At 40.2% G+C, this 14,221-nt stretch overlaps 1 protein-coding gene across 1 annotated transcript in view; it reads right to left on the bottom strand.

Moving 5' to 3' along the window:
• Positions 1 to 356: 356 nt before the first annotated feature.
• EFNB2 (ephrin-B2) overlaps positions 357 to 14,221 on the bottom strand; it is a 53,493-nt gene continuing 39,628 nt past the window's right edge. The window contains exons 3-5 of the mRNA XM_011968651.1: positions 6,311 to 6,403; positions 5,461 to 5,574; positions 357 to 4,041 (exon numbers count right to left, since the gene is read on the bottom strand). Coding sequence (XP_011824041.1) covers positions 3,653 to 4,041; positions 5,461 to 5,574; positions 6,311 to 6,403 — 596 coding nt within the window. The 3' untranslated portion in view covers positions 357 to 3,652. The remainder of the gene's footprint in view (positions 4,042 to 5,460; positions 5,575 to 6,310; positions 6,404 to 14,221) is intronic.

Below are 14,221 nucleotides of genomic sequence, written 5' to 3'. Positions count from 1 at the left end.
GTACACTTCCCTCTTTTCCCTGAGACAGCTAACTTTGTAGGTAACTATTCTGACTGTGCGATTCAGGCGCCACTAGAGAGATTTTCTGTTGAGGATTACTAGGATTTTATACAATTTTATATTATTTTTGAAATGTGAGTTCATGGTTTTATGGGGAATAATGAGCTCACAGCTCTTAGCAAAATTAGTATTTGTGTTATGTGCACATCCCGATTTGAAAAGTGGGCACACAGTCTCCATGGACAGAAGTCTCCGGATTACTGTAATTTTGGGGGAAATAGAGTAAAGGAAGGCAAATTAAAATAACAAACAAAAAAGAAAGAAAAATGAAAAGAAAAGAAGTACTTTGAAGGCACTTTTTCCATAGGAAAAAAATATTTTATTTTTTTAAGAACAAATTCAGTTTGAAACAGATGTGGAATGTGACTTCACGGATTTCATTTTCGGGGGCTAACTGCAATGTGAAACTAAAGCAGATTTAAAACCTATGACAGGCTATTAAAATAAAACAAAGAAAGAAAAAAATATTTATAACTCAAGCATAATACTGTGTTACTTACAAATTGGACAACGAAATTTTAAATAAATATTCATGGTACATAATTACGGCACAAATATGCAGCAATTTGGCAACCTTTTATACCATTTTTTCCTCATTACAGTGCAAAGGGGAATGACACTGCCGTTAAACAAGCTGTAGCTAAATACATTGCAAAATTCAGATTTTATACAAAACATCTTGCTTAGACTTTATAAAAAACCAACATTGCTCTATGTACACAATCTGGGTAAGAAAAGCCATTTCTGTCTTGTTTTCATGTGTATTTTTATTAAAAAGGTGAATAAGGCTACTGTAACACCCCAAATCCATAGACAGTAAAATCTGAACCTATTTACAGCATCTTCACTTAAACATGATGGTGCAAATTCCAAAGTCGGGTGACCAGGGACGATCATACAAGCAAGGCATTTACAGTAACTTTCCAAAGCTAAACCAACTTCAAATAAAGGGACAGTTGGTAGATTGTCATATTCTGCACCAGACACAAAACAGACGCACAGAACACTTTTCAATTGGTTGCAGGGAACTCTTTTATCAATTCATCTGATTTTTCACAGTTTAGTGTAGAACCAAAACGTAGCCAACTGATGATACATACATTTGATTTCATTAAAATCAGACTATTTCCCATTTTTCCCCTTCTTGCCCCTCTCCCCCATCCTAAAAGTAACTTCTGATGGCTTACAAGAAACTCTTGTACGAATGCACAGAAAGGAGAGGTTGGGGTGATGGAAAGAATTACATATGTACTGTGGCTGGTTACCACGGCAACCTTCCACAGAAATATGATATAGATATATATAATATATATTGTAGATATATATTATACATATATGTACACATGTATACCACACACCCACTCACACATACACACACGCACTTTGGACCAACATCATTTCCAGGTTCAGGAAATAGGGGATCATAATTTCCGTGACAACTCATTTTTGCAGGTACTCACTGGAGGTCTGAGAACCTTCAAATGCTGTCGCTACATTTTTTTCCCTTCCAATTCAGAAAGCAAAGTGTTACCATAGTAACAGGACTATGTTAAAGATGTCTATTTTGCATAGCACATAAAAAGTAGGTTTCCTGTTTACTCTCCTTGTTTCCCAGAAGGGAGGGGGTGCGGGGGAGGACAGGAGCAGGGAGCCAGAGCTAAATTGTCACCTGAAGCCCCCAATGTGACCTGCTGGATTCTAGAGAACACTTCAGCCCACAAGGCAAGGGAAAACCCAACGCAGAAAATAAATGCCGGAACATCTTGTCATTGTTAAATGTATGATGCAGTCACATCGACTTCCTGGTGTGTGGGGCTTGTACTTCCTAGTCTACGGTTCCGTGAGATGCCTTCGGAGGACTTGGTTATTTTTGTATTTGCTCTCATTATTGTTCTTTTTGGAATGATGTTGTTTTTCCCAGAAGTAACTGTCCAATTTGTTTTTTTAAGCACTGAGCATTGGGACCACTTAATTACCACAAATGAATTTCACATCTTCCGGTGTGTACTGTGTGCAACCTTAAAATATATATTAGTAAAAATCTTTCATTTTATATCCCTTGTGTTCTATAGACCTATTATAAATACGTCCTATCTTCCTTCTCCCCCTGGACATCATCATTTATTTCCGTCTTAAGGACCCTAAGAGGTTTGCCGTATGTGCTTCACCTTGACACAGAGCACCTGGCGCTGCAGCCTCCATCAGTACCGGCCCTGCAGCCCTGGCACGCAGACAGCACCGCCATAAACCAAAGTGTCGTAAGGCTCAATCCGGAGGGGAAGGGGGACCCTGGGGGGAGGGGGATCTGACCTACCTTTTATAGATGAGAATTCTTTAATAACAACAATGATGATGGAATTACAGCCTGTTTGACCTTTGGCTTTTCAACTTTTAGGTCAGATTTGGCTCTCTGCTATTCTCCTAAATGCTTTCCCTGTGTTTAATAAAATGTGATAAGTATAGCAGCTGAGTCTGCTTAAAAAATCATCCAAAGCAGACCGACTCTCCTACAGCTCGGAGCTGTGTATCTTATTGCCAGTACCACAACAGTCCTGCCCGAATATATCATCAGCGGCCTACTTTCTCCCTTCCCTCCAAGCCTGTTCCTTTCCCAACAATACCCGTCTTTGTTCCCCAGAATGAAGAGGGGCTTTTCTTCCTGCACTTCGCTATTTGATAACAGCGAGCGCCTCCCCGTACACTGGAATCCACTGTGTGTGCTGTCGTGTCTCCTACTTGCCTCTTAAATCTCAGCAAAACCAAAGTGCTGTGCTACCTAATTGCTTTTTTCTTTTTTCCTTTCCAACTTTCTGTTTCAGAGGCAGCAGCAGTGAGCTGCAATTGCAGCCAGCCCTTTCCCCAGCCCCACCCGCTTCTACCAGCTCCTAGCCTTCCTCGCAGACAGCCTAGCATCTGGCTAAAGGGCACCTTGTTAGCAAACACAATTTCTATGAACGGATTTACCCATGGACTGAAGCTGTTGTTGCCAACGGCTGGAGGAGGGGACTCCAGACACGAGTGTTCCATTAGTGATACAGATGTGGAGTGGAGGTCTCAGGTGAGGTGCTGCAGAGCCCTGGGTAACAGAACGAGTGAGAGACAGTGAGGACTAAACGCTAGAGATCTTTGCCAACCTTAACTAGCCCGAGGTCCGTGTGACAAGTCCGGTATGCACTGCGGGGGAGACGCACCCCAGGCAGAAGCCGGCCCTTCCAGGCGTGGCGTCCTGGGGCACCTGCCAGGATGCTCACAGCCCTCTCGTCCACAAACCACCGTCTTCTCTTGGCTTCCGCAGAGGCCTGAGTGACCGCAGCACATGGCTTTGAGGAGGAGACGTGGGACGCGGCACAGCAGTCCGAATGGGCGTCCTCTGCACAGTCTTCCAGCCTCCAGGGAACGTGTGTGTTCACCAAGGCCGAGTGCTACAAGACTAGGTAAGCTGTCCAGCGCGACGGGCTCTTCCGAAGAGTGTCCCTCTCCCCCGGTGCTGTGCTTCAGTCAGTTCTCCAGCACGCGGGCTCTCAAACCCTCAAGGGAGGCATCGGGACAGTAGGTGTCCTCTGGGAAAGCACAGGTACCGCCAGGGCCCCTCTCAGACCTTGTAGTATATGTTCGCCGGGCTCTGCGGGGGCATCTCCTGGACGATGTACACCGGGTGCCCGTAGTCCCCGCTGACCTTCTCGTAGTGAGGGCAGAAGACGCTGTCCGCAGTCCTTAGCGGGATGATAATGTCACTGGGCTCCGAGCCGTTGTTGTTGCCGCTGCGCTTGGGCGTGGCCAGCGTGCTGAGCGACAGCGTGGTCGTGTGCTGCGGCGAGTGCTTCCTGTGTCTCCTCCGGTACTTCAGCAAGAGGACCACCAGCGTGATGATGATGACGATGAAGATGATGCATCCTGAAGCAATCCCTGCGAATAAGGCCACTTCGGAACCGAGGATGTTGTTCCCCGAATGTCCGGCGCTGTTGCCGTCTGTGCTAGAACCTGCAGACGCGGGGAGAGAAAAGGCCAGAGATGGTTACTGCTGTCCCGGTGCTGATGGACTGCTTTTATGACCCTTAAACATGTGACAAATAAGCCAGGCTTATTACTAACTAGAAGCTGGACTTTGCCTCGCCAATACCCCGTCTACGAGCTCTAGGGGGGACTTTCCTACCCTCCCAAGCCACAGGGTTTCCTTTGTATCATTATCCAGCAAGAGCACAGACTGTCGGTGCCAGCCAGCCCTTGATCTTGCTTCATCCTCTAACCCGTGTTAGCCAGCCTGGGGCAGCGGCAGGGAAGAAAAAGGGAAGTGGCCAATTCTCCAGGTCAGCGGTGAGCGCTCATGTGGTATTGCTCTTCCGCCTCCTTTGAGAAAGGGTGTTTCATGCGAACCTTCAAAGGTCCTGCCTTCTAAAGAAGAGCCCGGCCTCCTGGCAGAACAGCTCGGGAACGCGGAAGGAGTGAGGGGGCCTGGGAAAATGTTCAGCTCGTAACTCGTCTGTATTATTTGATTTACACTTAAAATATATTTGGAAGGCAGCAGAAACTCTCACACTGAACAGACTGCCAGCCCAAATGGTAAGCACTAAAAAATTGCCTGGCATCATTATATTATCCATTTATCAGTTTGTCACAAGAATTTGACACATCTTGTCATTGAAAGTTAGAAATAACAACTTCCCTCCTTGACTCTTGGAAAGAGATGGCATATTGCTGCAGATGATAAAGTCGCACAACTACCAACCAAGCACACAGATCCCTAATACAAAACTGCTGATGTCTGCTCAACAGCTGCTCTATCAAACATTCATTAGCATGGCAACAAATACAGAGCTATTTGTTCCAAGACTGTTAAGAAAATGAAGGTCAATGACGGACAATTTTATCTGGTATTCTACGCTTCTGTCAGGGACCTGTTTAATATTTTCTTTTACATGGCAAATGTGAAACAAAATAACGATAACCACCTGAAAAAATACTATTATGCAATATTTAAAAATGTTAGCATTTAAAATTTAGAAGAGGATCAATTAGGCCCTCTGTGGATTAGATATAATTAGAGGAGGGATTAGCACATTAATTACATATACATTAACATCAGCTTTAAGCTGGCGTTGACAACCAGCTTGATAAAATGTCAGCCAATGAAACCTTTGGCCTGACAGAGTAGTTCTAATAACTGGCACTTACAGCTCATGAATTCTACTTTTTTGAATGTATGACTTTCATTGGAATGAGTTATTTTGTTCTTATTGAGTGTAATTAATAATGACTCACTGACAGTAAAGATTCCTGATCACTGTAACTACCAGCTAATCCTAACTGGTTAGAAGTCCTTAGACTCTGCTCCACCTTTTAAGATACTACTGAGAATGTGGGACCCACAGACCTCCATACACACAGATCATGCTGTTATACCTGGATTTGGTTTTACAAAGGGACTTGTTGTCGAACTTCTTCCGTTTGTACCAGCTTCTAGTTCTGGACGTCTTGTTGGATCTTTATTCCTGGTTGATCCAGCAGAACTTGCAGCTACATGAAAAACAAATGATTAATTACGGCACAGACATCTGACAATATCTAGCTTTGGGAGCTGCATATATATTTCAACAGGCATGAATAGCAATGAACATAAGAGTGCTTATGCAAAGTACTGTGAAATACAAGAATATAATTTTTCTTTTAAAACAAAATGGTTATACTAGTTATTTCAGAGGTTTAGATCGTGAGGCCATCTGTGGAAACTATAGGGATTCTTGCATTTGGCAGGCAAAGCATTGCAGATGACATTTCAATTTAACTGAGCAAGTTGATTGACTACTATACCAATTTTTAATTAGAAGAATTATTTCTTTCTGTGCAATAGGTTATCTACACTGGAAAAGTCACAATGAACAAAACTCTGCTGTAGTCAAGATTCAGAAATGAGCAAAACTGCACAAGCTTTTAGTTTTCATTCTGGATATTTTGATTTTGAACCAAAGTGTTTTGCTTTTTAAAAAGAAATTATCTGTCTATCTATCTGTCTGTCTGTCTGTCTATGGCAATAGACATTCTACCTTGCTGACCTCAACTCTTAGAGACATCTCCAATAAAAGCTTAGTACATTGACTTGAGGAAATCTGCCAGTGGCTCAAAGTGCAGAAGGGTTTGCTTTGAAAACTAAAGAGAAGAGCGAATGAAGGTGGGCATCAACAACACTAGCACCACACTAGCTGGGGGCTACACCAGGTCACAGTGGCGTCATGAAGCAGCAGATGGTCTTTACCTTGTCCAACTTTCATGAGGATCTTCATGGCTCTTGTCTGGCACACCCCTCCCTCCTGGTTATCCAGGCCCTCCAAAGACCCATTTGATGTAGCTGATTAAAAATAAAATGGACAAAACAAAAAAATAAAGAAAAATCAGGAAATCAATAAGCCAAGTTTACATGAACATGAAATGTCTGAAAACAATTTGAAAAATAAGAATTCACTCTTAGTCACAAGTTTTCTGAAAGTATGGGGATGCTGAAAGCCAAAAAGAAAAAGAAAAAGAAATAAAGAGAAATGGATATCGGAAACACTGCCGTATGTATGCTATCTGACTCCAAATTTATTTAGGCACTTTCTCCTTCCTTCACAAATGACTGATTTAATGTTAGTCTATAAATAAAAGGGATGGCATCTTTCAAAAAGTCTATGGACTCTTTTGGGGCCAAACTCAGAAGAGCAAAATAGTTAATGCAGCCATTTCCAAACGTGGTAATCATCCCCCCACACCTGCTTCCTCCACTGCAGATTTCCTGCTTCAAGAACAATTAGCTTGACGCTCTGTTTGTCAAGCATCCAAGTTCTGTAAACACTAGACCAGGAGCCTCCCACAACCCTTGTCTTCTTTCTTCAGCCTTATACATGCTTAAGAAGTATACCAGAATTCAGGTCTTCAAAATCTCCCTTTTCCTCCATCATTTTGTAAATCAGAAGAACACACGTGTTATTACTGCCAATGTCAACCTCAGTCAACCTCTTCAACCAAACTACGTGTTGCAGGAAAACTCTGGCTGAATAGAGGGTTCACACACATGCCCACCACTCATTCTGGGTCCGGTGCAGCCCTGAGAGAAAGTGGGGACTTTTATCAGCCACTTGCTGGTGTTCACCAACTCCACCTCGGCAGTAAGGAGTGGAAGGAAGGACAGAATCATTTCACCATTTTCAGCATTTTCTTTTTCAACAGCCTATGCTCTATTTAAACACATCCTTGTTCTGTCTCTTTAGACCAGCGAGGTCTCTGAATAGCTTTGTAACTCAAGCTGTACAGAGATAGGCTGCCAGGTACTTTAATGAGACACAGGCTTTGAATTACAGTTCAAGTTCCAGGAGAGAAAAGAAGGTGGAGAGTGCTAGACGTTTTCATTCCCCTAAAGTTCAAGGGGCAAGGAGCAAAAGTGTTTCATATACATTTCTGCAATTTAAATCCACTTTCTACCTGATTATCGAAGTCTTGTAACATTGTACTTTGCAAGGGACTGAAAAAAGGATTGTTTTTCTGGTAAAAATAAATCCCAAAGACATTCTTCTAATGGGATTGTTTGTTTTCCAAATAGTGGGTCAGCAAACAAGTTCTGTATGCATTTATAGGAGAAATAGGCATTCCATGGAAATTATATTAACTACAAAACTAAGGCACTTATGTACTTGTCTTCTGGTCTTGAATTAACTTCTACTTTCACTGTTTTCCTCAAAACAAAGGCTGCCCCTTCTGTGCATACATGTCACTGAGCTTGTCTGAGTGCTTGCTTAAACTTTACAGTCTTACAGTCGCATCTCATTCTTCTGTAACTGTGGATAAATTTTTGCTGGGAAACTGAGCAATAATTGCCATAATAATAATGGTCTTGGAAGGGTAGTAAGAAGCAGACGGTATCTGTTTGTAGATACAAACACTGCAGACTATTAAGAAACTGCTCAGCAGACAGCTTAAAAAAAAAACCTAAAAATTTTGTACACTTCTGTGAATCTAAAAAAAGTCTTTTTTTCAGTTCTTTTTTTTTTCTTTTTAATTATTTAATGTGACTATTAAAAATTTTTTTATTGTACTTTAAGTTCTAGGGTACATGTGCACAATGTGCAGGTTTGTTACATATGTATACATGTGCCATGCTGGTATGCTGCACCTGCTAACTCATCATTTACATTAGGTATATCTCCTAATGCTATCCCTCCCCCGTCCCCCACCCCATGACAGGCCCCGGTGTCTGATTTTTTTTCAGTTCTTCATTCTGCTCTTTCCCTTTTTCCTCCTCCAAATATGTGCCTAAATTTCAAAGTATCCTTTCCTCCCAAAGGCTTCAAACTGTGAGTTTCTACGAGCAGACCCTATTTCTGGACCATTTCAGAGCAGTGCTATAATCTTCAATTAATTGTTGAGAATTTTCCTGTTTGATTTTTCTAACAAATTAGGATGTGTCTGCGTATAGAGAAAAGTGAAAAGCTGATGTCTGTATTTGGCTGACAGTTTAAAATGTTTGGTTTACTTAATTCAAGTGGAATCCCAATGTTTTTAAATGCACATGCACATAAATGAACCTACATGCAAAAGTGCACTCAAACTCAAAGTGAAATGACTTACTTTTTGTTGCTGAAAGTTTCAACACTAAGCTGAAAAATGACATAATGAGATCTGAAGGGCAGTGCACAGAAAGAAAGGGGAGGAATATACATTTATTTATTTTAATCTTAAGGGGAAAAGACAGTCAAAGATTCAGATCCAAAAGAAAAACAATTAAATGAATATCATGAAGAGAAAGACATGCACAGTAGAGCAGAGTTAATTGTAAATAGAATTGAGAACTGCATCTGCAGAGGGAGAAACTACTGATGACTTCTACTTCGTCAAACTGGAAGCACAAGAGGTGAACATTATTTGACTTTTTTTCTTTTAATTTCTAGGTCAGTGCCTTTTCTGAATATCAATGCTTTTGTGTGGAGCTCCCTAGGTTTACCCAAAATGCTGTCTTGACAACCACAAATGTAAAATCTCTAGAGTATTAAAATTCAATTGGAATCTATAATTTAACATCCACAGACTATAAGACAGTAGGAGGAAGGCTATGTTGCATAAGAATGAAACTGCTTTGCACCTTTAAGAGTGAAAACTTTTTTATTTCTTGGTTTAAAAAAAAAGTGTGGGGGGAAGAGGGAAACTTTCAAGTCTTAGAGTTGGATAAGGAAAAATCTACAGATGCTGCTTTTGTAGGTTCTTCTGAAGCCCCAGGCTACTGCTTGTTTGGGGGAGGGTGCTTGCAGGGTGGTGAGCAGAAGTGGGCTGAACAGTCTGAGCCAGGACAGTTTTTCTGCCATATTCAGGATTTTACTTCTTTTCCTTTTAAGTCAACTTGTGACTTGCAAAGGTTACTGAAAGATGTTGAAAAATTCACTACTAACATTAAATTAACATCCCAAATGCTTGGTTGCTTATAAAGGGGCACTGAAAATACTGTTACACGTTCCACCAGGGAAGATTTTTGCCATGAGTTAGAAATGATCTAAGTTGTCATGAATAACCCTGTTTTAATCCAGTTAGTACGCGGGTACTAACTGAAACTCCAGGAGGTAAACTTTACAAGTAAAACATAATTCAAAACGACTTCAGTCTATTTTATACTTGATGTAAGTATAATTTCCCATAGTGAAAATCACCTTTCTTCTCCCCTGCTACATCCTCATCACGGAATGTAATTCTTATGCCAAGCTTCCAAACCCCTCTCCTTGAACAGTGACACAGCTTAAAAAAAGTCTCCTAACCCAATTGTACCTCCTTCCTGGCAACGAACTCTGAAATAAAACCACAAGATTAATATTCTGATTTCTCCTGCAATAGTCACCAAGAAGCTTTGAAAGGCTTAGTGGCTGATTTTGAAAAACAACAAGAAAATGCTAATGCTTGGAAATAAAAAAAAAAATCTATTTCCATTTCAGGAGACAATTTTGCAATTATTTTCATTGTTCATTTGAAGGTACTAGGAATTTTTAACTTAGAGAAAGAGTGAAAATAAATTGTTAGTTCATTATACTTAAGTTTTTCTTTGTATCTTTCTGTCAGCATGATCTAATGCAGCCACAATCATAGTATTGCTAAATAGATGAAATCACATTTAATCATTCAGAGACAGAAAAAGTAACACTGTTACAACTAAGCTTTTAGTGCCCAGATATTTTTTCCCCCTTGGCTCAGTAGACTTTATACATTTAAAAATTACTAGAAAAGTTTCTCTATCCGGTTGGAAAATAGGCTTAATAAAGATACATGGGCATTTTACAGCCTGCTTTTAAAAGCTTTTGCTTCAGCAGTCTAATTGCATGTAGTAAGTATACAGAAGTCACTACATTGTTCCCCCCAGGGCCTAATTTCCAGTGGGCAGAGATTACTGCTCAGCAAAAAAAGTGCCCTGAGTTCACATCGTCTAAAAGTTCCCTGAGTTCACACCGTCTAAGTTCAGGAGCACATCTGAAACCACACAGCCGCCATCTGCGGTTTGCCATCTATTTGCACCTACAGTTCTTAGTCACTGGGAAGAGTATACTGGTTATCTGAGTAGGAAAAAAGAGAGAACCAGTGAGTAACGATAAAGCAGACTCGAAGGGCAAGAATATTTCTGGCTGTGCTGTTCAGCCCATCCCCGCGAAGAGGAAGTAGTACTCCATTTTCACATGTCTTCATCTGATGTTCACTGCTCCGCTCCCAGGAGGCTAAGCTCCAGCCCCACATCTTGGCTGTGTTTAGTCCACCACATTGCTAAGCGTGTGCTAATCAGATGGGCAGTCAAACTTCTGGATTTGTGCCGATACATGGGTCTCACTGGCACAGAGATTCGAAACAGGGGAAGCACAAAAAAATCCTACAGAATAATGGTATCACAGTTCTTACGGAAAGAATGAAGCACGAAGAAATATAAACCCTACGGAGGGTATTTCAAATTATTTTAAAATGTAGCGTATTTGTATGGGGCCGGGATGGAGTAGAGGGCTGATGGACATTTGAAAGCAAGTACTTGTATCAACTCCATTGAAGAAGTCCACCAGAGAGACATAATAAGCATCCAGGGTCATGAAAACCACAGTCGTAAGAATAAAAATGTTGCCCTTACATACAGCTGCACTGGACACAACTCACTCTCATGTGACCACGAAACAAGCAGCATTTTATGGACATTCTCTGTCAGTATCTATGGGAGCTATTCTTTTCCAGCATGTTCTCACATGCTAGCCTTGCTAATTTGGATTTCTTAGGCTAGTCTTCCTACACATCAGTTTCTGTAAGCTCGACATAGACTTCTGAAGATCGGAAGACTGTTATCTTGGCAAACTGAGGAACTAAAAAAAGCATAATCCAGTAACAACATGGAAAGCAAAGCCATGACTTTAAAATAAACATAAACACAACAACATACCAAACTACATTACTGTTTTCTTCTACCACAGGGCTATCAAATCTGAGTGTCCAAAAAAAAAAAAAAAGGTAAGTTGAAAAATAAGAAGGCTGATAAAAAAAAAAATTAATGTGAATATACAACCCAACCCAGGAAGCTAAGATTTATCTATTTAACACCCTGACATCAATTCAAACTATGTACTCTAGAAACAAGAATTCAATTTCTGAAACTCAAATTAATGTAGTTGAATGCCTTGAGTTTCACAGTTATCTTTTAAGATGCTAACTTAGAAGAAAAGTTCTAAACATGGAAATGATAATGTTCACTGAATGCCAAAAATAAATGACTGTTTCTTTAAAGTTAATTAATAAAATCTTCTGAAACAGAAACATCTATTTAATTTGCCAAAAGGAAAAAGACAATTTTATTCATTTTTTTCTAACTTCTTCCTTTTATGTGTTTTTCACTGTGGCTTTAAAATGAGAAAAATGAGAAATATAATCATGCCTTTCCAAGGGCCTCATTATTTTTGTTTAGCTTAATATATTTAACAAATTCAGCATTACTTCAAATCACATAGCCCTTCATCCTGTAATACCAAATTTGCCTTATCTTAGAGCAAAAGTTTTATGTGGTATACTTCCCTAAATGGCCTCACTTGAAGAAAGAAAAACACAGAAGAATTTATTTTCAAAAAGAAAATTATATTTAGCAAAGTTAATTTAAACAAAACAAGCTCTCCACTCGATGAGACCGTTCTCACTGACATTTGATTAACTCTTTCTTTTGCATGCAGGGAGCCACAGCTAAAACACTGAATAAACTATCAGTGATGCAGGATGTGTGAGGTTTTCACCCGTGAAAACATTGTTCAATATGATAGGAAGAATCACTTCAATTAATACCATATTGCTATGGTTGTGTTTTGAAAATTTAAAGCAGTAAATCATGCATTAAGAAGTAATAACTGGCTTAGCTTCAGCGACTTTTCTATGCAACACAATTAATTAGTTTTCTGCACTAAACAGAATAATTGGGAAAAAGTAGATTCTAAAATTGAGTCACAATTTAGACCTCCCCTCCTGTTTGCCAGCACTGAAATATAACTGAAGATGCTATCAAGCACAAATGGATGCTTTTAAAGAAAATGGTACAGTCTTATTTCCTTACTTTCAAATATTCATGATGAACAATAATAGGATATTCTACCCAGAGCTCAGAAATAAGAGTGTTAAAAATGGAACAACTTTGAAGCAGTTTGGTAAGTTGTTTTTGTTTACATGTGCACTTAAAAGGTTTTGATGACATATATTACTTAATTACTTCTACTTGGGAAGAGCAAGGATACCAGCATACAGAACTGAGTTTGCAGGTGCCATCATGCTATGTGAGGCTTGGACACTGAGGGAGGAGGTCAATCTACTGAGAGAACAGTCACAAAATAAAGCAATAAACCCCATATCTAGAACAGGAGAAATTATATCACAGCTTTCGCATAAAGCCTTTTAACCATTAAAAACCGTACGAATGTCAAGTAACACTCAGTGAAGACATTCAGGGCCATAGGTATCTTTGACAATACAGACCTGGAAAGCTACTGGCTACAGACACTCAGAGTGAAAAGGTGGAAGAGCAGAAAGCAGTGATGGCAGGTGCACATGTGTGCATGTCCACGTGTGTGCGTGCAAGCACGTGTACACATAGGGGGTATAGATCAAGAAAACATACCCTCCAGGCTCAGTGATGTACACTGACACTTTTCTGAGAACGACCAGACAGTACTGGCAATAAACGTCCCTTCCCCCAACCCTTGACTTTTTTTGTTTTGCTAGAGACATGTCTAACCACATAAGATTATTTATGGAGCTGTTTCCCCTCAAAATATTGCTTGGAACACCTTGGTGTCTTGGTTTTTAATAAATTCTGTTGAGGAAAAACATCACTTTCTATGTCTAAGATCTTATTGTTAAAAGTTATGACGATTTACGCAGGTGGAATCTCTCAGTTAAGAAAAAAATTTCAAAATAAAAAACGAAAAAAAAGGCTTTTCTTCTAGTATAATTTAAGGGACTGTTTCTTATTGCCACAGTAATTCAGAAAAACTTAACATAGTGGGAACATGAGAGTCAATGGTAAAGAATAAATAACTTCACATAGAAGAGCCAGCCTTAGACACACCTGAACATGTGTCTTGAGCTAGGGAATCCGGGGATGGCCAATGTGGAGAGTCATTCCTTGTCTAGGAGGCACATCTGAGCCCTCGGCCCATCCTGTGGAACATGGGCTGTACAGGGACTCGAGGTCCTAAGTTCTGGATTAAATGAAGGTTGCCAGGTGGAAGTCATTAGTGGGATGGTTTTAAGTGGAAATGCTATAGATAACTACATGCTGTTTGCAAGCAGTTGCAGTTTTCCTGCCCAGCTCACTGCCACAGGGCCATGCGGATATCCTGTCCAGCCCATTGCCACTGGACTCTCTCTCTCTCCTGTGTATAAGCCCCCAGTAAAACCCCATGTCTTGAAAAAAAAAAAAAAAGTCAGCTTTAATATGCTTAATATGGGCCAAAATCTACTAAGACAGAGGAATTGTGTTTTAAAAATAGGTGGCCAGATGACCACTTCAATAGTAATGACTAAGCTCACATTTTTAAAGAAAAGAATAATGCAAGAGTTCTAAAGATAAAAACATAATTCCCTATTGTCTATATTAGCTATACTTAAGCACCAGATTTTTTATTTTTTTTGAGACGGAGTCTCGCTCTGT

This window comes from Mandrillus leucophaeus, unplaced genomic scaffold (genome assembly GCF_000951045.1).
Source record: "Mandrillus leucophaeus isolate KB7577 unplaced genomic scaffold, Mleu.le_1.0 Scaffold853, whole genome shotgun sequence".
In the NCBI taxonomy this organism is placed as follows: Eukaryota; Metazoa; Chordata; class Mammalia; order Primates; family Cercopithecidae; genus Mandrillus; species Mandrillus leucophaeus.
The sequence above is the reverse complement of the archived record's forward strand: the minus strand, read 5'-3'. Positions and strand labels throughout refer to the sequence as shown.